At 41.5% G+C, this 26796-nt stretch overlaps 2 protein-coding genes and 1 long non-coding RNA gene across 3 annotated transcripts; all 3 read right to left on the reverse strand.

Moving 5' to 3' along the window:
- Positions 1-1754: 1754 nt before the first annotated feature.
- Positions 1755-2723, reverse strand: LOC308136675. The gene is made up of 3 exons (XR_013936835.1): positions 2513-2723; positions 2244-2408; positions 1755-1871 (listed from the first exon to the last, which is right to left on the reverse strand). It is a non-coding gene; the product is annotated as an uncharacterized lncRNA (long non-coding RNA).
- Positions 2724-3452: 729 nt separating this feature from the next.
- LOC308136978 (uncharacterized protein) lies at positions 3453-8422 on the reverse strand (the record flags this gene model as incomplete). The annotated part of the gene is made up of 8 exons (XM_080505534.1): positions 8313-8422; positions 8031-8210; positions 7608-7724; positions 4953-5246; positions 4684-4848; positions 4195-4311; positions 3733-3993; positions 3453-3628 (listed from the first exon to the last, which is right to left on the reverse strand). Exons 1-8 carry the CDS (start codon positions 8335-8337, stop codon positions 3453-3455), a joined length of 1335 nt encoding a protein of 444 aa, XP_080361660.1. The 5' UTR covers positions 8338-8422.
- Positions 8423-16301: 7879 nt separating this feature from the next.
- On the reverse strand, positions 16302-19858 carry LOC308136979 (carboxypeptidase A1-like; the record flags this gene model as incomplete). The annotated part of the gene is made up of 11 exons (XM_080505535.1): positions 16302-16489; positions 16573-16657; positions 16731-16930; positions 17026-17116; positions 17666-17776; positions 17852-17953; positions 18050-18151; positions 18682-18786; positions 18866-19000; positions 19088-19163; positions 19794-19858. The coding sequence occupies 11 exons, from the start codon at positions 19856-19858 to the stop codon at positions 16302-16304; spliced, it is 1260 nt and encodes a 419-aa protein (XP_080361661.1).
- Between the last annotated feature and the right edge of the window lie 6938 nt (positions 19859-26796).

The following is a 26796-nucleotide window of genomic DNA, read 5'->3' on the forward strand; positions in this document are numbered from 1 at the left end:
GACACTGTCCACCATCGCTTGTTTGATTTGTTAGAAATAAATTATTGAAGAAAAATGACTTCTACGAAAAGAAGAAAGAACATTTCACACCACCAATATTATGTTTATTAAATGAAATAACTTGATGTAGCTTCTTCATGAATGAAATGGCCATACATTTCCCTTTTAAGAGTGTTGTACCTCCCTCGGTTAAATAAATGACGACATCGCAATTGTCTTTTAAATCTACTTCTGAGAGTTTGATAAACTTCCAAATGTGGGAACTGTTGGAAAAAAACAAAACATAAACAAGACAAATTTACCAACGAAACAAATATCAAAATTGCACGGAAAGAAATGTTTTTTTTAAACTAATAATGCCTATGAATTATAATTTTAACCTTGACATATGCTATTCTAACTATCATACATGAAAAAAATATTGAATTACAAACTTCTGTAATTGTTATTTACAGAATGAATTAACCATTAAACCTTGTTTAATGTCAACCTTTTCTAACTATACTAACTTAAATGAAGCTTTTAACATCATGAACTTACATATGAATTGTATTTTTGATGAACATTTTCACTCCACCTGAATTTAGCACAGTTAGCATAAGCAACATTAGCAATCTTAGCATAGCATTACACTAAAAAACAAGAACTGGCAATACACCAACCTCATTGGTTGCATTACACAAGTGCAGGGGGTAAGTCCTGTCTCATACTGCTCTTCAGCTTCTATAAAACATGTTCAGAACATAGAAACACTTGTAGAAACATCCCATGTATTCAACCTATGCACCTTACAGACATTAAATATGTTCTCCTGGAAAACAACTGTGACATAATTCCGCCTGCCGAGCATAGGACTGTCTTTGAGGACAGGAACCAAACTTTTAGTAAACATGTAAATTAATAATGCACTGCTAATGTGATGCAGTTATAAGGTCATCTGATTAAACACAATAAGTGAGGCAGCCATAATTTTCACTTTAATCAGCTGAGCTCTGAGAGATAGTTGCAGTCATCTGTGCTGCAGCAAGTGGCTTCAACCAGAACACTTGAAAAACCTGTATCCATTGAAAAGCTCCGATCCCCTGTGGTTGGACACACGGAGGACGCTGCACAGCCTCTGTAGATTCTCGTTGGTAAAGGCTCATCAAGTATTTTATCTATAGAGTGAAAAGTGAGTTAGTTGTAGTTGGTGAAAAGCTGCCAGAACGTTGCAATACATGTATTTAATTGAGGAATTCTAGAGATGAAGAAAAGTCTACCTAGAATAGTGGCTGATATACACATGGTCTCCGAGGAGCACGTCACTGAGGTTGTTGATGAACAGAAGGAATCTGAGCAGCTCAGACATTGGAGAGGTGGAGGAGGTGGAATTGTAGATGGTTCCGGTCTTGTCAGTGTTCCATCATTACACAGATCTCCTTGACAACAGATTGGTCCACTGCTGATGGTACCATTGTCTTCCAGCAGTGGAAACATTTCCAGATCTCGTCCAACTTCACACACACTTTGAGACGAACAACCAAACACTGGAGAATCCACTGAACCTCTTGTTACTGAGGAAGAAGATATTTTCTCATAAATGTACATTTTAATTATTTGCATTTCTTTTATTTTTTATTATGCCAATGCAGAATATTTAATTCCACAGTTTAGCGTCAAAGCTTGGAAGTCATAGACATATATATAATCTCAGAAGTCATTATGAAGAGATTTGATTTGGACACAAGTCAACATCACTGAAAGTTATAACTCACTAGTTCCTTGAAAGCATCGATCCTCAGCTCCTTCACATTGTGTTGAAACCGAACAATTACTTTGACCAGGAGAACAGCTGAAACACACTCTACCATTGTCTGTCTCAGGAGTTGGAGCTGAAACATTAAAGGACAATGAGTTTTATCACAAGACAAGAGAATATTTAGGTTCATTAAATCAAATAAACAGATTAAATCAGGTGTGTCCAAACTCGGTCCTGGAGGGCAGGTGTCCTGAATGTTTAGTTCTCTCCCTGCTTCAGCATACATGAACGTAATGATGATGTCATCACCAAGGTTGTGAAAAAGCCCAATAACCAGCCCTTCATTGCAATCAGGAGTCTTACAACTGGGAGGAGCTAAGCCCTGCAGGATGCCGGCCCTCCAGGACCGAGCTTGGACACCCCTGGATTAAATAAAGCAGCCATATTTGAACGGTGGTGCCCCGAGGTCATCTGATTAAAAATATTAAATATTATTAGTACTCACCAGGAAGAGTTTCACCATTACAGTCATTAGTGTCACAGCATATGGCAGACGCCAGAAAACTTGAAATTCCAACATTTGCCGAAAATGTCTGATTTCCTGTGGTTGGACACATGTTGGATGTTGCACAGCCTTTGAAGATTCTTACAAATTCTGAAGTTGTTCTGCCTATCAATTGAAAAAAATGAGGAAATTGTAGTTGGTGAAAAGCTGCCAGAACGTTGCAGTACATGTATTTAATTTAGGAATTCTAGAGATGAAGAAAAGTCTACCTAGAATAGTGGCTGATATACACATGGTCTCCGAGGAGCACGTCACTGAGGTTGTTGATGAACAGGGCTCATTGGAGCAGGTTTGACAATGACGAGGTCCAGCAGTTCCATCATTACACAGATCTCCTTGACAACAGATTGGTCCACTGCTGATGGTACCAATGTCTTCCAGCAGTGGAAACATTTCCAGATATTGTCCAACTTCACACACACTTTGAGACGAACAACCAAACACTGGAGAATCCACTGAACCTCTTGTTACTGAGGAAAAAGACATGTTCTCATTAATGTACATTTTAATTATTTGCATTTCTTTTATTTTTTATTATGCCAATGCAGAATATTTAATTCCACAGTTTAGCGTCAAAGCTTGTAAGTCATAGACATATATATAATCTCAGAAGTCATTGTAAAGATATTTGATTTGGATACAAGTAAACATCAGCGAAAGTTATAACTCTCTAGTTCCTTGAAAGCATCGATCCTCAGCTCCTTCACATTGTGTTGAAACCGAGCAATTACTTTGACCAGGAAAACAGCTGAAACACACTCTACCATTGTCTGTCTGAGGAGTTGGAGCTGAAACATTAAAGGACAATGAGTTTTATCACAAGTCAAGAGAATATTTAGGTTTATTAAATAAAATAAACAGATTAAATCAGGTGTGTCCAAACTCGGTCCTGGAGGGCCGGTGTCCTGAATGTTTAGTTCTCTCCCTGCTTAAGCATACATAAACGTAATGATGATGTCATCACCAAGATTTTGAAAAAGCCCAACAACCAGCCCTTCATTGCAATCAGGTGTCTTACAACTGGGAGGAGCTAAACCCTGCAGGACGCCGGCCCTCCAGGACCGAGCTTGGACACCCCTGGATTAAATAAAGCAGCCATATTTGAAGGGTGGTGCCCCGAGGTCATCTGATTAAAAAGATTAAATATTATTAGTACTCACCAGGAAGAGTTTCACCATTACAGTCATTAGTGTCACAGCATATGGCAGACGCCAGAAAACTTGAAATTCCAACATTTGCCGAAAACGTCTGATTTCCTGTGGTTGGACACATGTTGGACGTTGCACAGCCTTTGAAGATTATTACAAATTCTGAAGTTGCTCTGACTATCAGTTGAAAAAAATTAGGAAATTGTAGTTGGTGAAAAGCTGCCAGAACGTTGCAATACATGTATTTAATTGAGGAATTCTAGAGATGAAGAAAAGTCTACCTAGAATAGTGGCTGATATACACATGGTCTCTGAGGAGCACGTCACTGAGGTTGTTGATGAACAGGCATCATTGGAGCAGGTTTGACAATGACGAGGTCCAGCAGTTCCATCATTACACAGATCTCCTTGACAACAGATTGGTCCACTGCTGATGGTACCAATGTCTTCTAGCAGTGGAAACATTTCCAGATCTCGTCCAACTTCACACACACTTTGAGACGAACAACCAAACACTGGCGAATCCACTGAACCTCTTGTTACTGAGGAAGAAGACATGTTCTCATAAATGTATATTTTAATTATTTGCATTTCTTTTATTTTTTATTATGCCAATGCAGAATATTTCATTTCACAGTTTAGCATCTATGCTTGTAAGTCATAGACATATATATAATCTCAGAAGTCATTGTGAAGAGATTTGATTTGGACACAAGTCAACATCACTGAAAGTTATAACTCACTAGTTCCTTGAAAGCATCGATCCTCAGCTCCTTCACATTGTGTTGAAACCGAGCAATTACTTTGACCAGGAGAACAGCTGAAACACACTCTACCATTGTCTGTCTGAGGAGTTGGAGCTGAAACATTAAAGGACAATGAGCTTTATCACAAGACAAGAGAATATTTAGGTTCATTAAATCAAATAAACAGATTAAATCAGGTGTGTCCAAACTCAGTCCTGGAGGGCAGGTGTCCTGAATGTTTAGTTCTCTCCCTGCTTCAGCATACATGAACGTAATGATGATGTCATCACCAAGGTTTTGAAAAAGCCCAACAACCAGCCCTTCATTGCAATCAGGTGTCTTACAACTGGGAGGAGCTAAACCCTGCAGGACGCCGGCCCTCCAGGACTGAGCTTGGACACCCCTGGATTAAATAAAGCAGCCATATTTGAAGGGTGGTGCCCCGAGGTCATCTGATTAAAAAGATTAAATATTATTAGTACTCACCAGGAAGAGTTTCACCATTACAGTCATTAGTGTCACAGCATATGGCAGACGCCAGAAAACTTGAAATTCCAACATTTGCCGAAAATGTCTGATTTCCTGTGGTTGGACACATGTTGGATGTTGCACAGCCTTTGAAGATTCTTACAAATTCTGAAGTTGTTCTGCCTATCAATTGAAAAAAATGAGGAAATTGTAGTTGGTGAAAAGCTGCCAGAACATTGCAGTACATGTATTTAATTGAGGAATTCTAGAGATGAAGAAAAGTCTACCTAGAATAGTGGCTGATATACACATGGTCTCTGAGGAGCATGTCACTGAGGTTGTTGATGAACAGGAGGAATCTGAGCAGCTCAGACATTGGAGAGGTGGAAGAGGTGGAATTGTACATGGTTCCGGTCTTGTCAGTGTTCCATCATTACACAGATCTCCTTGACAACAAATTGGTCCAGTGGTGAAGGTTCCAATATTTTCCAGTAGTGGAAACATCCCCAGGTCTGGAGCAGCTTCACACACACTTTGAGATATACAACCAAAAGATGGAGCATCCTGAAAACTGTTCATCACTGTAGAAGAAGAAAACAAAACAAAATAAAAATTAATGCTACAAGTCGCCTGGATCAGGACTTTGCACTCTGGCATGTTGGGGTCGGTCCAATCAGGGCCTCTGTCCCATTTAGATATTGATATAATATATAATGTTTTAATAAACAAGGACTTTTATATTGAGGGACATTAAGGTTTTTATTTTGAAATGTAACAATACTGGGGTTTTATTGCACAATACTTAGTCTTTTGTGCAACACTTGGATTTTTATTGATCAATATTCTCCCAAGCTTCACTGATAGGGCTTTTCCACCAAAAAGACACAGGAGCTAGTTCAGGGCCGGTGCCAGGTCCAGTTCTTTATTGAGCACCTCCAAAGAACTGCTTCTTTTTCCACCGCTAATAGAGACAAGTGAGAGCCAGGTCAATACGTCGCTCCAAAACGTGATACATCACTGATTTCACCGATCAGCGCTGACAGCGCTCATATAGAAGAACAAGGAGATGGACTGTATTCATCTGTTTGGTCCGGGTTACTCCATCTAGTCTGGCCTGAATCTCGCATGCAGACAAAAGAGACAGAAAACATTGAATCTCCTCTATTGGTGTTTTTTCACATCTGTCTCCGTCCAGAGCCGCAGAGTGGCCAGAGAGAGAGAAAAAAAAAACGCATGGATGAGCTTGGGCCTTATTTATCAACATTTGGGCATTACGTTGTGAATTTCTGCTCCTTTCACTTTGTTTCTGGACATGTCTCAATCAAATGCTTCAACATCAGGAGGAATGGAGGTGTAGAATGATAGAACGCAGCTCTACAGCCATTTATAATGGAAACCTGCGTAAACACACACTGATTAAAGTTCTCTTTCACATGAAGCCATTTGAAGGCTCATTTTATGTTTAAAAAAACCCAATCTTTCATTTACAGTAGTTTGGAGTTTGGCTTTTAGTTGCTGATGAACCAAAAGTATCGCTTCATTATAAAGTTCAGTGGTAAAAAATATTGGTGTCTCGGAGCAGAGCGCAATGCAGCCACACACCGCATTGCGCAGTGGCTCAGCCTGTGGTGATTACGCAAAACAAAACATGACAAGTGAAGTTAGTTAGAATGATGTTACGATGAAAAGTGTAAAAACAATGGAAAACTGCTTCTAAATTATTTCTCTCACGCAGCTGACAGCGCAGTGGAGGAGCTCTGCACTTCGAGAACCGCGGCGATGCGATCAAGGTTATTATCTCGTTCCCTCCTATTATTAACTTCAGGGAGCGAATGATTACATTGTTCCAATGCTTTATTTTAATTTTTTTCTTGATAATTACTCCGGGGCTCCGTGTTTGTCGTTGTTTTCAGAAAGCTGGTTCATGTCTCTTCCACCTTGTTAGGAGCGAAAACTCTGGCGGTAACTCCACCCCCACCCGATGACGCATCTGGCTCCAGCCTGGCTCCTCTCTGGTCAAGGAAGGAAGTGGAGCCAGGGTAGCACCAGTTTAACCCCTGTTAAGAACCGGTTTTGGCGGTGGAAGGACAAAGAAGTGCTGCTAACTCTGGCCCTGGCTCCGATCTAGCCCCTGGTTCTTTCCTGTCGAAAATCCCCCTGAGTCACATGACCCAGAGAGAGACAGAGAAGAGCAATTTAACTATTGGGGAAACGGCTCCTCACAGATCCCCCCGACTTTGGTGCAATTTTAATCAACTTTTCTTTTTTTGAGAGGAAAATCTGTTATCTTTCCGTCTATATGGGATTCAAAGCAGCCAGACTTATACTTTAGACCGGGGGTTCTGCAGTCCTGTATGGTTCATTTCTCTCCCAGCTGCAACACACCTCATTGCAATGAGAGGCTCATTATTGTGCTTTTTCACAAGCTTGGTGATAACATCATCAGATTGAGGCATGCTGAAGCAAGAAGAGAGCTAAAACATGCAGGACTATGGCCGTCCTGGCCCGAAGTTGAGTACCTCGACTTTTGACACAAGGAGCCTCGGTTTGATGTACGATTTTCCTCTAATACGAGTCCGCTGTAAACATTTAAAATCCTAGGAGGAAAACAGATGACAGCAATTTCTTCTTAATGTAAAGGCCATGTTTTATGTAGTTATCCACACATGTTACATCATCTTGTTCAGCAGGTCCTTGGCGCGATTCTGATCTCCTCGCAAATTGTGGCCTTCCTGCTCGATTTAGGTTTGGGGTGTCAGAATGTGATTTTTAGATTTGGTTTTGGTTTGATGTCTACGACGTTCCTACAGCCTGTGGTGGCTGTTTTAGTGATCCAAGGTGGCGCTAGGGATCACATTTTGGTACTCTGAGATTTTGAATGATGTTGAAGTGGCAAAATACATTGAAACACCTTTGTTCAAGGACTTAGTCAGAAGACTCACCAGATGCTTCAACGCATTGATCCTCTACTCCTTCACATATTAATATACTGAAGCAATCACTTTGACCAGGAATACAAGTGAAACATACTCCATCGTTGATTGTCTGAGGAGTCGGAGCTGAAACATTAGTGAAAAATAGGTTTTACAAGAAGATGAGAGACCATTTTTTCATATCAAAATTACTTTGTGTTTCTTTTTCATAACACAGATTAAAAGAATATATATAATTTAAGGGTGGTCCCATTGACATTTTCCAATAAGGACAGACTTTTCTCACAACCTACTTTGTCTGGCTTTTGAGTCCACCCTTCACCCGTGACACAAGGAGTTTTATCAGAAGATGAGCGAACATTTTCACGACCCTTTTACGGGTGGTGCCCTGAGGTCACCTGAGTAAACAGATTAAACTTTATCAATACTCACTCGGAAGAGTTTCTCCATTACAGTCATCACTGTCGCAGCATATGGCAGATGCCAGAACATTTGAATGTCCAACATCTACTGAAAATGTCTGATTTCCTGTGTTTGGACACACGGAGGACGTTGCACAGCCTCTGAAGGTTCTCTCTGTTGTAGATGATCGTGGAGATAGAAGTGATGTATCTACAGAGGGAAGAATGATTTAGTTGTAGTTGGTGAAAAACTACCAGAACATTGCAGTACATGTATTTAATTGAGGAATTCTAGAGATGAAGAAAAGTCTACCTAGAATAGTGGCTGATATACACATGGTCTCCGAGGAGCACGTCACTGAGGTTGTTGATGAACAGGCCTCATTAGAGCAGGTTTGACAATGACGAGGTCCAGCAGTTCCATCATTACACAGATCTCCTTGACAACAGATTGGTCCACTGCTGATGGTACCAATGTCTTCCAGCAGTGGAAACATTTCCAGATCTTGTCCAACTTCACACACACTTTGAGACGAACAACCAAACACTGGAGAATCCACTGAACCTCTTGTTACTGAGGAAGAAGACATGTTCTCATAAATGTACATTTTAATTATTTGCATTTCTTTAATTTTTTATTATGCCAATGCAGAATATTTAATTCCACAGTTTAGCGTCAAAGCTTGTAAGTCATAGACATATATATAATCTCAGAAGTCATTATGAAGAGATTTGATTTGGACACAAGTCAACATCACCGAAAGTTATAACTCACTAGTTCCTTGAAAGCATCGATCCTCAGCTCCTTCACATTGTGTTGAAACCGAGCAATTACTTTGACCAGGAAAACAGCTGAAACACACTCTACCATTGTCTGTCTGAGGAGTCGGAGCTGAAACATTAAAGGACAATGAGCTTTATCACAAGACAAGAGAATATTTAGGTTCATTAAATCAAATAAACAGATTAAATCAGGTGTGTCCAAACTCGGTCCTGGAGGGCCGGTGTCCTGAATGTTTAGTTCTCTCACTGCTTCAGCATACATGAACGTAATGATGATGTCATCACCAAGGTTGTGAAAAAGCCCAATAACCAGCCCTTCATTGCAATCAGGTGTCTTACAACTGGGAGGAGCTAAGCCCTGCAGGACGCCGGCCCTCCAGGACCGAGCTTGGACACCCTGGATTAAATAAAGGAGCCATATTTGAAGGGTGGTGCCCCGAGGTCATCTGATTAAAAAGATTAAATAGTATCACTACTCACCAGGAAGAGTTTCACCATTACAGTCATTAGTGTCACAGCATATGGCAGACGCCAGAAAACTTGAAATTCCAACATTTGCTGAAAATGTCTGATTTCCTGTGGTTGGACACATGTTGGACGTTGCACAGCCTTTGAAGATTCTTACAAATACTGAAGTTGTTCTGCCTATCAGTTGAAAAAAATGAGGAAATTGTAGTTGGTGAAAAGCTGCCAGAACGTTGCAATACATGTATTTAATTTAGGAATTCTAGAGACGAAGAAAAGTCTACCTCGAATAGTGGCTGATAGACACATGCTCCCCGAGGAGCACGTCACTGAGGTTGTTGATGAACAGGAGGAATCTGAGCAGGTCAGACATTGGAGAGGTGGAGGAGGAGGAATTGCAGGTGGTTCCGGTCTTGTCAGTGTTCCATCATTACACAGATCTCCTTGACAACAGATTGGTCCAGTGGTGAAGGTTCCAATATTTTCCAGTAGTGGAAACATCCCCAGGTCTGGAGCAGCTTCACACACACTTTGAGATATACAACCAAAAGATGGAGCATCCTGAAAACTGTTCATCACTGTAGAAGAAGAAAAAAATTAATGCTACAAGTCGCCTGGATCAGGACTTTGCACTCTGGCGTGTTGGGGTCGGTCCAATCAGGGCCTCTGTCCCATTTATATATTGATACAATATACAATGTTTTAATAAACAAGGACTTTTATATTGAAGGACATTAAGGTTTTTATTTTGAAATGTAACAATACTGGGGTTTTATTGCACAATACTTAGTCTTTTGTGCAACACTTGGATTTTTATTGCTCAATATTCTCCCAAGCTTCACTGATAGGGCTTTTCCACCTAAAAGACACAGGAGCTAGTTCAGGGCCGGTGCCAGGTCCAGTTCTTTATTGAGCACCTCCAAAGAACTGCTTCTTTTTCCACCGCTAATAGAGACAAGTGAGAACCAGGTCATTACGTCGCTCCAAAACGTGATACATCACTGATTTCACCGATCAGCGCTGACAGCGCTCATATAGAAGAACAAGGAGATGGACTGTATTCATCTGTTTGGTCCGGGTTACTCCATCTAGTCTGGCCTGAATCTCGCATGCAGACAAAAGAGACAGAAAACATTGAATCTCCTCTATTGGTGTTTTTTCACATCTGTCTCCGTCCAGAGCCGCAGAGTTGCCAGAGAGAGAAAAAAAAAAAACGCATGGATGAGCTTGGGGCTTATTTTTCAACATTTGGGCATTACGTTGTGAATTTCTGCTCCTTTCACTTTGTTTCTGGACATGTCTCAATCAAATGCTTCAACATCAGGAGGAATGGAGGTGTAGAATGATAGAACGCAGCTCTACAGCCATTTATAATGGAAACCTGCGTAAACACACACTGATTAAAGTTCTCTTTCACATGAAGCCATTTAAAGGCTCATTTTATGTTTAAAAAAACCCAGTCTTTCATTTACAGTAGTTTGGAGTTTGGCTTTTAGTTGCTGATGAACCAAAATTATCGCTTCATTATAAAGTTCTGTGGTTAAAAATATTGGAGTGTCTCGGAGCAGAGCGCAATGCAGCCACACACCACATTGCGCAGTGGCTCAGCCTGTGGTGATTACGCAAAACAAAACATGAAAGGGAAGTTAGCTAGAATGATGTTACGATGAAAAGTGTGAAAACAATGGAAAACTGCTTCTAAATTATTTCTCTCACGCAGCTGACAGCGCAGTGGAGGAGCTCTGCACTTCGAGAACCGCGGCGCTGCGATCAAGGTTATTATCTCGTTCCCTCCTATTAACAACTTCAGGGAGCGACTGATTACATCGTTCCAATGCTTTATTTAAATTTTTTTCTTGATAACTACTCTGGAGCTCCGTGTTTGTCGTTGTTTTCAGAAAGCTGGTGCATGTCTCTTCCACCTTGTTAGGAGCGAAAACTCTGGCGGTAACTCCACCCCCACCCGATGACGCATCTGGCTCCAGCCTGGCTCCTCTCTGGTCAAGGAAGGAAGTGGAGCCAGGGTAGCACCAGTTTAACCCCTGTTAAGAACCGGTTTTGGCGGTGGAAAGACAAAGAAGTGGTGCTAACTCTGGCCCTGGCTCCGATCTAGCCCCTGGTTCTTTCCAGTCGAAAATCCCCCTGAGTCACATGACCCAGAGAGAGACAGAGAAGAGCAATTTAACTATTGGGGAAACGGCTCCTCACAGATCCCCCCGACTTTGGTGCAATTTTAATCAACTTTTCTTTTTTTGAGAGGAAAATCTGTTATCTTTCCGTCGATATGGGATTCAAAGCAGCCAGACTTATACTTTAGACCGGGGGTTCTGCAGTCCTGTATGGTTCATTTCTCTCCCAGCTGCAACACACCTCATTGCAATGAGAGGCTCATTATTGTGCTTTTCCACAAGCTTGGTGATAACATCATCAGACTGAGGTATGCTGAAGCAAGAAGAGAGCTAAAACATGCAGGACTATGGCCGTCCTGGCCCGAAGTTGAGTACCTCGACTTTTGACACAAGGAGCCTCAGTTGGACGCACGATTTTCCTCTCATACGAGTCCGCTGTAAACATTTAAAATCCTAGGAGGAAAACAGATGACAGCAATTTCTTCTTAATGTAAAGGTCATGTTTTATGGAGTTATCCACACGTGTTACATCATCTTGTTCAGCAGGTCCTTGGCGCGATTCTGATCTCCTCGCAAATTGTGGCCTTCCTGCTCGATTTAGGTTTGGGGTGTCAGAATGTGATTTTTAGATTTGGTTTTGGTTTGATGTCTACGACGTTCCTACAGCCTGTGGTGGCTGTTTTAGTGATCCAAGGTGGCGCTAGGGATCACATTTTGGTACTCTGAGATTTTGAATGATGTTTAAGTGGCAAAATACATTGAAACACCTTTGTTCAAGGACTTAGTCAGAAGACTCACCAGATGCTTCAACGCATTGATCCTCTACTCCTTCACATATTAATATACTGAAGCAATCACTTTGACCAGGAATACAAGTGACACATACTCCATCGTTGATTGTCTGAGTAGTCGGAGCTGAAACATGAATGAAAAATAGGTTTTCCAAGAAGATGAGAGAACATTTTTTCATATCAAAATTACTTTGTGTTTCTTTTTCATAACACAGATAAAAAGAATATATATACTTTAAGGGTGGTCCCGCTGACATTTTCCAATAAGGACAGACTTTTCTCACAACCTACTTTGTCTGGCTTTTGAGTCCACCCTTCACCCGTGACACAAGGAGTTTTATCAGAAGATGAGCGAACATTTTCACGACCCTTTTACGGGTGGTGCCCTGAGGTCACCTGAGTAAACAGATTAAACTTTATCAATACTCACTCGGAAGAGTTTCTCCATTACAGTCATCACTGTCGCAGCATCTGGCAGATGCCAGAACATTTGAATGTCCAACATCTACTGAAAATGTCTGATTTCCTGTGTTTGGACACACGGAGGACGTTGCACAGCCTCTGAAGATTCTCTCTGTTGTAAATGGTGGTGGAGATAGAAATGATGTACCTATAGAGGGAAGAATGACTTAGTTGTAGTTGGTGAAAAACTGCCAGAACATTGCAGTACATGTATTTAATTGAGGAATTCTAGAGATGAAGAAAAGTCTACCTAGAATAGTGGCTGATATACACATGGTCTCCGAGGAGCACGTCACTGAGGTTGTTGATGCACAGGAGGAATCTGAGCAGCTCAGACATTGCAGAGGTGGAGGAGGGGTTGTCGTTGTTCTTGTTGTTGTAGGGCGGGCAGTAGTTGTTGTAGGTGGGGCAGTTGTTGTTGTAGGTGGTGCAGTTGTTGTAGTTGGGGCAGTGGTTGCAATTGATGTAGTGTTTGTTGTTGTTGTAGTAGTTCTTGTAGTAGTAGTTATTGTAGATATAGCAAGAGTTGGTGCAGTAGTTGTTGTAGATAGAAAAGTAGTTGTTGTAGTTGGTGCAGTAGTTGTTGTAGGCGGGGCAGTAGTTGTTGTAGGCGGGGCAGTAGTTGTTGTAGGCGGTGCAGTAGTTGTTGTAATTGGTGCAGTAGTTGTTGTAGGCGGGGCAGTAGTTGTTGTAATTGGTGCAGTAGTTGTTGTAGGCGGGGCAGTAGTTGTTGTAGTTGGTGCAGTAGTTGTTGTAGGCGGGGCAGTAGTGGTTGTCGGTAGGACAATAGTTATTGACGGTGGGGCATTAATTGTTGTCAGTGGGGCAGTAATTGTCATAGTTGGGGCAGTGGTTGCAGTTAATGTAGTGGTTGTTGTTGTTGTATTAGTTCCAGTTGTTATAATACCACCATTACATCGATCTCCTTGACAACAGATTGGTCCACTGCTGATGGTACCAATGTCTTCCAGCAGTGGAAACATTTCCAGATCTTGTCCAACTTCACACACACTTTGAGATATACAACCAAACACTGGAGAATCCACTGAACCTCTTGTTACTGAGGAAGAAGACATGTTCTCATTAATGTACATTTTAATTATTTGCATTTCTTATTTTTTTTTTTATCCCAATGCAGAATATTTAATTCCATAACTCAGCATCTATGCTTGTAAGTCATAGACATATATATAATCTCAGAAGTCATTATGAAGAGATTTGATTTGGACACAAGTCAACATCACTGATAGTTATAACTCACTAGTTCCTGTAAAGCATCGATCCTCAGCTCCTTCACATTGTGTTGAAACCGAGCAATTACTTTGACCAGGTGAACAGCTGAAACACACTCTACCATTGTCTGTCTCAGGAGTCGGAGCTGAAATATTAAAGGACAATGAGTTTTATCACAAGACAAGAGAATATTTAGGTTCATTAAATCAAATAAACAGATTAAATCAGGTGTGTCCAAACTCGGTCCTGGAGGGCCGGTGTCCTGAATGTTTAGTTCTCTCCCTGCTTCAGCATACATGAACGTAATGATGATGTCATCACCAAGGTTGTGAAAAAGCCCAATAACCAGCCCTTCATTGCAATCAGGTGTCTTACAACTGGGAGGAGCTAAACCCTGCAGGACGCCGGCCCTCCAGGACCGAGCTTGGACACCCCTGGATTAAATAAAGCAGCCATATTTGAAGGGTGGTGCCCCGAGGTCATCTGATTAAAAAGATTAAATATTATTAGTACTCACCAGGAAGAGTTTCACCATTACAGTCATTAGTGTCACAGCATATGGCAGATGCCAGAAAACTTGAAATTCCAACATTTGCTGAAAATGTCTGATTTCCTGTGGTTGGACACATGTTGGACGTTGCACAGTCTTTGAAGATTCTTTCAAATCCTGAAGTTGTTCTGCCTATCAATTGAAAAAAATGAGGAAATTGTAGTTGGTGAAAAGCTGCCAGAACGTTGCAATACATGTATTTAATTGAGGAATTCTGGAGATGAAGAAAAGTCTACCTAGAATAGTGGCTGATATACACATGGCCTCGGAGGAGCACGTCACTGAGGTTGTTGATGAACAGGAGGAATCTGAGCAGCTCAGACATTGGAGTTCTTGAGCTGAAGAGAAAAAAAGCCATTAATTAATCCAATTTTAATCCTTAAAATTTCACAGTGATTTTAAAAAGAAAAAAGTAAAAAGGACCCAGTCGATCTCTGAGGAATGCCAAACCATCATCAGCATAAATCTAACTTACCGGAGACGGACGATGTGAGGACCAGAATCAGAAATATAATAATCAGCTCCATCGTGAAGAGCAGCAAGCAAACTGTCTGAGCTTGTTTATGCGATGGACTCTCATGTTTCGAGGAAGTATTTAACTAATGTTGTTTGTCTGCATTTCAAAGCAATTCCATTGTTTTCACCACCCCCGGTTAACTTCCAGTAAAACTTTCCCTCTGGTTTGTTTTGGCTGACAATCCATCAAAGAATTTGCTGACTCACATGTTCGCGTGTGAACTAATGCAGTACAACTACAAACATTTCAAATGATAATTCCCTCACATTTGTACCTTGCGTAGTTTGCTATATTAGCTAATTCAGTGCAGCATTATGTTCTTACGTTTATTAGGTGTGTGTGTGTGTGTGTGTGTGTGTGTGTGTGTGTGTGTGTGTGTGTGTGTGTGTGTGTGTGTGTGTGTGTGTGTGCATTTCATCAGACATTAGTGCCTACTTGTTGGATGCTGTTTGGACGTTGCCTCTTGTAAAGTGCATCTTGTAACTATACTTGGACTCCTCTTTTGCTGTAAAAATGTTTTCAGCATTTGTCTGAAATGAAGTGATTTTGTTTGTAAATGACTGAAATAAATAGTGAAAGTGTTTCCCGCACTTTCAATTACATTCACTTTATGTTGTACAGATTTGTTTTCTCACTCCACTGATCATTCTATAAAAATGTGTTGAAAACAAAAATCTTACATGAGCAAGCATAGGAAACCTACAGTGGAGTCGGAGCATTTTTGTAAAGTTCCACTTTGGGAGCTGTTTTCAAAAAATTTAATTTTTCTCAGTCTATATGGAGAAGGACTCAGAGTGTTATCGAATGTTGGGCTTCCCCCGTTTACACGGAGATGGAGCATTTTCAAAATTTGCATTTCCTTTATCTACATAGAGTCAGAGCTTTTTCAAAAATGTGTGTTTTCCTCTGTGTACACAGACACAGAGAGAGTGGGAGCCTTTTCAAAAGTTGCCTTTCCCCCCAATTCACAGTGATGGAATCAGAACATTTTATAAAAATCACATTTCACCCTTTTACACCAAGTCAGAGCATTTTCAAAAGTTGAGTTTTGCCCAGTTTTCACAGATTCCATGTTTTCTAAACATTCTACATTAGGAGCAGGTTTTCAACAAGTTGTGTTTTCCATTGTCGCCAAGCACCGTTGTCACTTAAACACACTCTCAAAAAGCAACAACAGTGGGTAGGAAATCACAGCACAAGTCTTAGTGATCTAAGCAGAAGACAAGATGGACGTATGGACGGACGTTGCCGTGATCAAACACAATCACATTTTCAGTTTCAGCCTTTAATGTTGTTTTTGTTGGAGCATTTGGACTGTAGTTGTACAACGTTTTCTCCGATGGAGTCGCTGTGAAAAATAACGGCGGTGGCGTCAGTGCGGATTCCTGAAGGTGTGGTCCATGATGGTCATCAGGGCCAGCCAGGTCTCCTGGGCGGTGGGGACGATCTGATTGGCAGGGAGCAGGAAGCCGTTACGACCGGTGTCTCTCAGCTCAAAAGTGTAGGAGTACTTGATGCCCTGGTTATAGGCCCAGTCGATGCTGCCGCCGCTGGCTTGGTCTACAAGGAAAAGGAAAAGGAGAGGATATTTTCATAATCTGGGTTAAACTAGTGTTTACTGCCAGCAGTGTGACGAAACCTACAGATGGTGTTGATGATGCTGCCGAATCTGTATCGAGTCCCGTAGAGAGAAGCCAGCCGAGTGACGGCTCTCTGAGCCAGGTTGTGCTGTGAAGACATATTACTATCGTACAACTCTCGTGCTGCGGCCGAACGTAGGTCAAACCAGAGACTCTCCTACCAGCTCTGTGCGGTCCCTGACCGGAGTCCTGGTGAAGCCGTACGGGTACAGGAGCAGCTGAGAGTAGGAGTGGATGGAGATGAAGGCCTTGATGTTACCGTGGGATTTCGCAAAGTCCACGATGGACCTGACCTCTGACTCGGAGTGAGGCCTCGGCCCTCGATAGATCTCTGAGCACGGGTTGGTGCTGGAGCCGGGACCTGAACAAGATTGCAATGGAAGCCTCCCCATCAAAGATACACTGGTCTGCAGTAAATATAGCTTTTACTTTGATGGTACTTTTGTAGAAACACACCTCCAAATCCAGCGTTCCAGTTCCTGTTGGGATCTACTCCCACACACCTGGAGCCTGGGTTGGGCTTCCTGGTTTTTCGCCACAGGCGGTTCTGGAAACATCAGAGTGACTTCATACAGGCAGTGAAATTATGGAAAGTTGGACAGTGAAGACCTGACTTGGCAGCTCCACCCACCCGCCTTGTCTCTCGGCCTCCATATTGTTTGACGATAGTATCTTTGAGCATGCTTGCTGGTATTTTCTTTTCTTTCTTGCACTCAACAATGACTATGTAAAATTATCATTAAATTAATAATGTCTTTTGTTTAGAGCCGTGGTATGAGTATGAAATCTACTATTGGCATGTTTCAAAATCTAAAACACATGGATGTTGCGTTTTCATTTCAGAAAAGTTCTGTGTTTGCAAGACAATGTTTACAACAGAAATGGCAACAAAAAACAGGAAAATAATTTAGTTGGGATGTTGGGCCACAAGTAGGTGCTGTTGTTTGTTTTTGTAACGCAACCAAACAAGTGTATTACAGCGTATATGCTAATAGGCTATAAACGTCATCGATGGAGAGTACTCAGACATCCATATGGTCTGTTCTTGTATTTATTGATGTCCTTAAAGTTTTCCAAGCAGCAGGTCTCTGCTCACTCTGCTGTGGGTGTACTCAAACCCATCCGGGTTGGTCACAGTCTCCAGGAAGACGTCCGTCCCATTGAGGATGGCGGTGAGAGCCGGATCACGTCTAAAATCAGTCACGATCTAATCATAGAACAAGTGACACGTTCAGCGCTGTTAAAACGTGAGGAAAACAGTGACTGGTCATCGGGGATCCACCTTCTTGGCGAACCAGGTGCCGCTGGCCTGAGTGACCCACTCTCTGGAGTGAATGCCGGTGTCGACCCAGATGGCGGGCCGGTTGGTTCCCCCAGTGCTGAACTATCACACACATCAACAACACTAAACATTTTGCTCTTCAACACATGTCCACAAGCTGCATTTGCAGCTTCCAAACTGTTTTTCTTGAGTTTTGACCTTGAGGACATTCAGTGGACGTCCCTCGAAGCTCCGACCGATCACCACCTTACTGACCAGGTTTGGATTCTCAGACACCAGCATGTCCTGGAAGCTGTAGATCTGGAACACAGATGAAATTCTCCTTCTCTTTGGTCTTGAATTAAGTCGTTTTTGCCTCCATTGTGTCGTTTATTTGCTTGTAAGCAGCTCAGTAGTGTGACGTGTCTTATTCTAACATCATTATGATGATCCAATAAAGTTGAAGGGTCCAAACTATTTTGCTTCCAGGCCAATTGGTGCCTATCCTCCATTTCTAAGTAGTAATGATCAAGTATAATTCAAGTTTTGATAGTTTTTGTTAGCTTTGATGCACTAGAGGTTAGATGTAGTCCATTTTGAACTTCTCTCAGTCACCTGGGCTCTAAAGGAAAAGATAAAGGAGCAAAAACCTCTGCAAAGATGAAAGTCATGGGTCTGAATCTTTCTGTGTGGATCTCGTCTGCAAAGGTTTTCTCCCACGGTCTGAAAACTACAGACTCTACACATGTGTTCATATTCATATTGTTCGTACATTGGAGCCACTTAAAAAGCGAATATTTGAAAACGGTTCCCAAGGTGGAACTTTTCTAAAGCAAAACGTTGACAGTCACCTGGCGGAGGGTGTGGTATCTGGAGAAGTCAAAGTCGTCAGTACTCCTGGGTTCATCAATCGGAGCGGTGGACTTCATCTCTTCCTGCTCCTCATCCAGCAGCATCTGCAGCACACGGACAAGATCCTACTAGAAAAACAGTTTCCAAAAGTCTCACACACAGTTTCCTCTCTTCAAGCTGTACTTGCAGGTCCTCGATCATGACGGCGTACTCGATGTCCAGAGTGTCCAGGTAGGTTTTGACAGACTGGAGACTCTGGACGGGAACTCTGACATCCACAGGAGAGCCCGGATGAGTCACCTCCCTCCAGAAGTCCAGCTGCAGGGCCACAAAGGAAACGAGGCTGAACCATGAAGCGAGTGGAACAAACAGGAGGAGAGGAGGGCTTCGCAACTGATGGTTCACCTCGACCAGGTCCTGCAGGTCCTTGATGAGAGACAACTGGACATGGTCTTTAGCAGTGATCCGAAGAACTTGATGCCTTTTAAAACAAAACAAGATGGAAGTAACAGCCTCCTACTCAACCTGAGCGTGTAGAGAGACGTTGACTCGTAAAGAACACGTAGTAAGAAGAACTGTTACCCAACAACTTCTGCTTCTGCAGATGTTCACAGTGAGAGAATCTGTTGCACAGTCGGCTTCAATATCAATAAAGGCTGCTTAGTTTCATGACCCAAAACTGAAAATCTGCATCGGGATAACTTGTGGGATTTGAATCGAACATACAGTTTTTGAGGGCTAACAAGAGAAACTTGATTCCAACTAAGACAGGGACAAAGACTTCTAATACCTGGGAGCTCAAATTAATTCATCAGTCTACTGGAGGGTTTTTCTTTCTTTTCTTGGTTGCATAATGTACGAATGCTCCGTGTAATGTTTTCTCTTTTCTGTCACCAGCTGAAGGAAGGACAATGAAGGTTCCTCAACTTGAAATTGGGACGCACCCCGGACAGGTTACCAGCCTGTATAGAACGTATCTTTATCAAATCAACTGACACACTGCTGAACCTTTCCCTTAATTAAGCATCAAACACCAAACACTGGCAGTACCCTTGATAGGCGCAGTGAACAGTGTCAGGAGTCTGGTTCTGGCGCTGGCGGGTCCACTCACCCTTCAAACGTCTCCTTTCCGAGCGCGGCCACCAGCAGGGCAGCGACAGTGAACAGCCGCCTCATCACTACCAGCGGTTTGCCCTGGAGGCTGACGACTGCCTGTGAAAGTGCGGTTGTCATGTGAACCCATTGCAGGTGTTGCACCATGTGGGTGTTTGACAATGTGAAGCTGTGGAGAAAGAGGAACCTTGTTTTCTTCAGTCAGTAGCCAAAAGAGTGAGAAATGCTGTTCGCCCCCGGGCCACACTTCCTCCAGCTGCACGGCGCAGCGGCGCTCAGACGGGTGGAGGAGGTTCAAGGGTTTGCTGGGATGATGAAACCTGATCAATATGGATATAATTTCATTCCTTTTCATTTTATTATTTATTTCATTCATTTAAAACACTGCAACAGCAGCATTTCATATGAATGAAAAGGAGCAGAAAGAAGTAAAACTTATAATGTCTGCCCCTTATCAACACAAAATCCTTTACAGCTCCAGTTCATTCACATGCAGCCGTCTTTTTCCAAGACATCGAACACAAAATACATAAATAAGGTTGATCTGCTATTCCGGAGTGACATATTTCTGTAACATTAACAATTCAACAAGTTTCTTAAACACATCAATGGACTTAGAAGTTTTAGTTTTACAATCAAGACTGTTCCACAGACTGACTCCTTCTATTGAGATACATTTTTCCTTTACGGCCGATTGAAACCTGGGTTTTGTAAAAACCTCAGTTCCTTTCAGTTCATATCTACTTTTTCTCTTGGCGAATCTGTTTTGCAATTTGTTTGGTAAACTTTCCAGATGAGCTTTAAACATGGTTTTTAGATGGTCCACTAAAGCTCCACTAAATCTTTAAATTTCAGTGTTTTTAGTTGTATAAATAAAGGATGAGTATGGTCTCTGTAACCACTTCCACTAGCGACTCTAATCGCTCTTTTCTGTAGAAGAAAAATTGGATTAATGTATGTATTACAGGCATTTCCCCACACTTCAATGCAATAGGTCAGATATGGAACAATCAATGACTTATACAACAAAAACAAAGCACTCTTATATAGAGAATCTTTGACTCTATGCAACACAGCTATTATTTGGGATACCTTTACTTTGACATTATTAATATGCGATTTCCATGTTAAATGTTCATCAATCGTAATACCTAGAAACTTAATCTCATGTGCCCTTTCAATTTCTAATCCATGAAGCAGTTAGACATAGTGTGGAAGTTTTTTTCTACAAGAGTTCAGTGAAACAATTATCTAGTCATTTTATAGGACAATTCGAGACCATAAGAAAATATATTGCATGTATTATATGCAATATATGCAACTAAACAATTGAGTGCAGCATTATGCTCTGGTATTAGGTGTGTGTGTGTGTTTTGGCCATCAACAAGAGAAACATGGGGGTCAGCGTTTCTGCTGCCTTTTCCCAGCATGACTTATTGCTTTTAGTCTTTGAGAGGAATAATAAACAAATATAAAATAGATGCAAAAGTTTATATGAACAGCATCCAGAGTCAGAGGATAAAACAACAGACAGCCCAGTCTGGATTTCCTTTTGAAATTTTATTGTGTAAACAGTGCAACATTTTGTTGATTTGTTTCAAAAGAAGTTTCTATGACACAGTGCACGTTGCGGACATTGCTCTGCACGATGACGAGTGACGACGTTACACCGACGACAAGATCCGACCCCAATGACACGGAAACAACAGCGAGAAACAAGCGAGTATGCAGAGTGAGGAAAGAAGGAAGAAGAAAAAGTGCAAAGAGATGTCTGCAAGTTAAATAGAAGTCACAGTGTAGCGCACGTGTGTGTGTGTGTGTGTGTGTGTGTGTGTGTGTGTGTGTGTGTGTGTGTGTGTGTGTGTGTGTGTGTGTGTGTGTGTGTGTGTGTGTGTGTGTGTCGCTGAAACTCTGTCGAAGTCTCTCTCGTACTGCGTCACTTTGGCCTCCCACTGGGGAGAAAGCAAAACACCTTCAGTGACACGAATCAGGCCCCGTTTACGATCCCCCGTTTCCGTGGAAACGGCAGAAACGATGTGGTTTTCATGCGAGACAAAGGGTGTTGCACCTCGGCGATCTCCTCTTTGGCCAGCTGCAGCTTGTCCGGCTTGTTGGCCCACAGCAGCTTGGCCTCCGTCTCCCTCTTCTTCTGCAGCATGGCCTGAGCGTCCTGCCAGCGCTGCCACGCCTTCATCCGCTGGTCGAACGAGCCCTGCAGGACAAACGCACAGCGGCCGTCAGTCCCTCCTTGGCTTTAAAGTCAGAGTGACGGCAGTATTCTCTTACCCTCACAGCTCCCAGTAGGCGGATGTAATCTGCGATCAGCTCGGCGAAGCAGAAGGTGTCGTTGGCGGCTTGGTCCTGGTGGAGCTGCTCCATCTTGTCCTCCACCTCGGCCAGCTGTGAGAGGGCCCGGGACAGGGCCGTGTTGTCCTCAGCGCTGCCCAGCATGGCCGCGCTTTTGGCGAAGCTCGCCGTGTTCACGGATAACTCTGCAGAGAAACGAACAAGAAATTAAAACAGGATTACTCTTTTTTATTATTATTATTATTATTATTATTATTATTACTATTATTATTATTATTATTATTATTGTTATTATTATTATTATTATTATTATCCAACAATAATCCTTCACACTTGGAAAGATAACCAAATGTATGTTGTTTTTGGCGCCCTCAAGTGGCAAAATTGGTTAAAGAAATTGCTATTAAAGGGGTACCTTTATGCATAATTCACTTTCTACTGGTTTTCCAACAGTAATCGCCCCCCCATACCTGGAACGACGCCCCAGAAGTGAAGAGTGTGTCCTCTCTCTCCCTGGCTTGTTTCAGTTTGTAGAAATTGTGTTGGTCCAACCAGCCAATCAGAAATCAAACCCTACTTTAAAGAGGAATGGAAAAAAGTGATTTGTTAAAACAGAATAATAGATTATGGGAATTTGCTCATTTTTATTGAATATAATGACATAAAATTTTATTGTTGACTGATGTTTTGTCCTTTTTTATCGTTTAGTTTTGTTGTGTTCTGTATGTGTTCACCTTATGGTGTTGTATTATGAAATTTTTTTTTTTTTTTTAAAGGTTGCTCTCACTGATTGTTCTGTGTGGAGCAATATTAAAGCTTCCCCCTGTAGAATGAAGAAAATATTTATATTCTATTCACACTCATCAGATAACCCACACAGTGAGATGTCCTTCTCAGACCTTTTACTGAAAACCTTTGCATAAATATGAGTAGATGAGTGATAAATACCAACAAGTAGTGTGTGGTGGCGCTTGTCTGTGTGTGTGCAGGATTATATGGGAAACACTACTTTACAATTAAAACATTTTTTTTTTAAACTGCACCAAATGCCAATCTAATCCAGAGAAAGTTAAAAAAAAAATAAATAAATAAAAATGGACACCCGTCACTTGTAGATTAAATCCATCCTGCTGTAAAATGCTGCACAAAGCCTTTGTTGGTCTGGGTTCACTCATCCATTTCTGGTGTCGGTCTTCCTGTACTCACAATTGAAAAAGGTCCCCGAAGCAGGTCCACTATAGCAGTGTTTTTCAACTTTTTTTGAGCCAAGGCACACTTTTTTCTTTGGAAAAATCTCGAGGCACACCACCACCCAAAAATGGTACAATTTGAAACTCTGTAGCCTAAATTAACAATATAAAGTCATTCTCATCAATGCTTTATCAATAGGAATCAAATAAATCCAGAAAAAAGTATTTCACAATTTCTTTTTTTAATTTTTACTCACTCAGTGTGAAACCTGGGCCTGTTTGGATGAACACAGAGCTGAGATCCTGGTTCACATTCTTCCTTTTCAAAAACTTCTCCATCACTGTCACGGACACAGTACTTTGATACAAGATGGGAGCAGCCACAGGTGGTGGTGATTAACGAGACTGACGTCTGTTAAGTTTCATTTCACCAGAAACGTTCTGTGCTGCCATCTCGTGGTGAAGAGTATTGTAGCGATCACGGAGTTGGTCGCTGCAGGGCATGATGGGAGTTCAGGTTATGCGTTGGCGATGTACATCATACATCATACAACCTATGATGTATTGACTGCTCTGATTGGTTGTTGGAAACACATTGACGAATCAGTGTCGAGTTTATTGGATGTGTTAAGTGGACAAATAGACATAAACCGCAAGACACCTCTTCCGCCACCTCTGGCATGTCTCAGCATCCGCCATCTTGGGTAGGTCTCCTGCTTGCGCTAAACTTATAGATCCCAGGCGAGAAAATCCACAAAAACATTCGCAGCTCGCTTGCTAGTCCACGTATCAACACAAATCATACCTCATTTTAAAGCTGAGGAAAAGCTCTATCCCGTGAAGAGTTTACATAGGAATTATTGGGACTAATAAAGCTGGGAAAAATAAACACATTTTATTGTATTTTAAATCAATTCATTCGGTGAGTGTCCAAGGAAGCCTCAAAGGTACCCATAAACCAAGGGGATCCATAGCAACCCCCCCCCCCCCCCCCCCCCCCCCACAAAAAAAAAAAAATAAAGTAAGAAAGCAAACAAACAAACTGACAAACAAACAAACATGAAGTGATTGCCCTGCTATTTGACATGTATTTGCATTGAATGTATGTAGTTCTAAGCAATAAATGTTAATGTTAATATGATTTCTTGACACAGGCTGAGTTACAAGTCTCTCAATGTAAGCCATTATGTAATACTGTAAGGATAATTTTTCATTTAACTACGACCAGACATCATTAATATTTTAGTTCTATGACTTTCTCATGGCACTTTTTGTGGGGTCTGTCCACAAATGTTTGTATGTTTAGCACGAGTGGGAGACCGAGACAAGATGGCAGTGCTGCAGGCTTGTTGTGTCAACAAGTTGATAGGACGTGTGGCATCTCAGTTTTATATCTAAGAGTGAACATCTGTTTGAAAAAGATGCCGCTGAGTCGGTGCATCTATAGATATAAAACATTTATTTTTTATATCAATGGGTGCATCAGTGTAGCTGAGGTAACGATTTACTGACGTCTGCACTGATTAGGTTGTTAACTCGCTGATTGGCATTGATACGCCGTCGTAACGCTCCATTTAATTATGAATGAGCTAACATGTTTGCTTTACCATTACCATGTCAACGCTGTAGGAGTGAGAATATCACTCCTTGTTAAAAAGTTCTACCAGATCTGTCCAGAGCGGGGCTTGAACCTACGCCCTCTGATGACGTTTCCCATTATGACTGTCTGCAAGTTTCTCCCGTCATATTGTAAATAAGTTAGAAGGCTCCCGTTAGCTTCGTGGAAGGCTAATGTGGCCGTGTGACATTTCCTCAACATAACCTATTTGGTTATGCATGTCTCCTTATTGGATTTTGGGCTTTTTATCCATGGAAAGAGCTTTGAATTGGTCTATGCATGAAATCTGCAATATAAATCAACTTTCCTGGCCTTGCTACTTCTACAGAATGAGCAATATTTCGCAGCTCCCAGTATTGACTTAATGCTCTAAAGACCTGTGATGGGTGACAGTGACACTTCGTTTCTCATATCTCAAACAGGTGAAACAATAAACTGAGTGGTTTCCAAGAGTGCATACAAATATTTTGGCCTTACTGATGATGCTTTATTATGTGATATTATGACAATTATGGGGTCAAATGGCCACAAATCCCTGTTTGCTTATAATATGTCACAATAATCCGTGGCTGAGATGTTTTAAATATATTTTGACAAGAGTGGAAATATTAATCTCCAAAAAGTAACAATTTAAAAAGAAATGTACAGATATAATGTAGAGATGTGTTACTGTTTTCATTGTATTGCCAAATACATACACAATATTAGAATATTGGACATAGCTACAAAGGTAGAATTCTGAGGAAAAAGTTCATGCATCTATCTATCTATCCATCCATCCATCCATCCATCCATCCATCCATCCATCCATCCGTATGTGTGGACCCACCAGTGTTTCCAGATTGGGACCCACTCTCACCCTCTGACTGCAACCAGAATCTCCTGATCCACATGCAAACAGGCTATGGTTCAATGTTAAGTCGACGTATTCTCTTGATTTTAAGTCACAGTGTAGGGATTTACTACCTCATAAGGATCACTATTTATGTTTTGGTTGGCTATCGATAATGATTAATAATTATCAAAGATAGTTATGTATAATGTTAATGAAATTTAATCTGATCAGATAACTCGGAGCACCACCTGTTGTAACAGGAAATGATAGCCAATTCAGTTATATCAGTCTCATAAGATATACTAAACAGTCAATAAGGAATTTGAATTAATAGTTAAATTAATTACAATTACCAGAATTAGCAGTCAAGGTTGAAGGATTTTGGAGTTCTTGACACAGAAGAGGTCGACATTTCATTCACCGTTGTGCACATTAATAAAACAGCAAGTATGATTCCAAACATTATATTTATTAACCATGAAAACAAATAAAACACAGATTCTAACTACCTATATACAGCTGGGTGTGTGTAGGTGCATGTGTGTGTGTGGAGAGAGAAAGAGAGAGAGAGAGTTGGAGGGAGTGTGTGTGTGTGTGTGTGAGAGACGTGTGATGGAACTACAAAACAAGATGGCGGATCACAAGAAACTACATTCCAAATGGAGGTTGTCAGAGAACAGGTCTGTCCTGGGTCTCGACCATGTGCTGATAGCAATGGAACAATAGAAGCTAGCCACAGCATCTGCTTCTGTGTGTCTCTGCTAAAGGACCATTTCTAGAATGAGTTTATGTGACTGCGATTTGTCTTGTAAAATGCCAGGAGTCATCAGATGGTGTTCGGTTACTGTGTGATGTTGTCTTTGATGTGATATGCGTAGGATTGCGAGTTAACAAGTTAGTAAAGCAGATTAGCATGCAGACCCTGTGTCTGCGGCAGAGCTAACAGTGGTTTACAAGTTGATAACGGCTCCTAATATCATAATCAAAAGAACGCAATCGCTGTAACAGAATCGACACATCTTCATGAAAGTTAAACAGTTCTATCATAGCC

Source organism: Blennius ocellaris, assembly GCF_963422515.1.
Source record: "Blennius ocellaris genome assembly, chromosome: 11".
Classification (NCBI taxonomy): Eukaryota; Metazoa; Chordata; class Actinopteri; order Blenniiformes; family Blenniidae; genus Blennius; species Blennius ocellaris.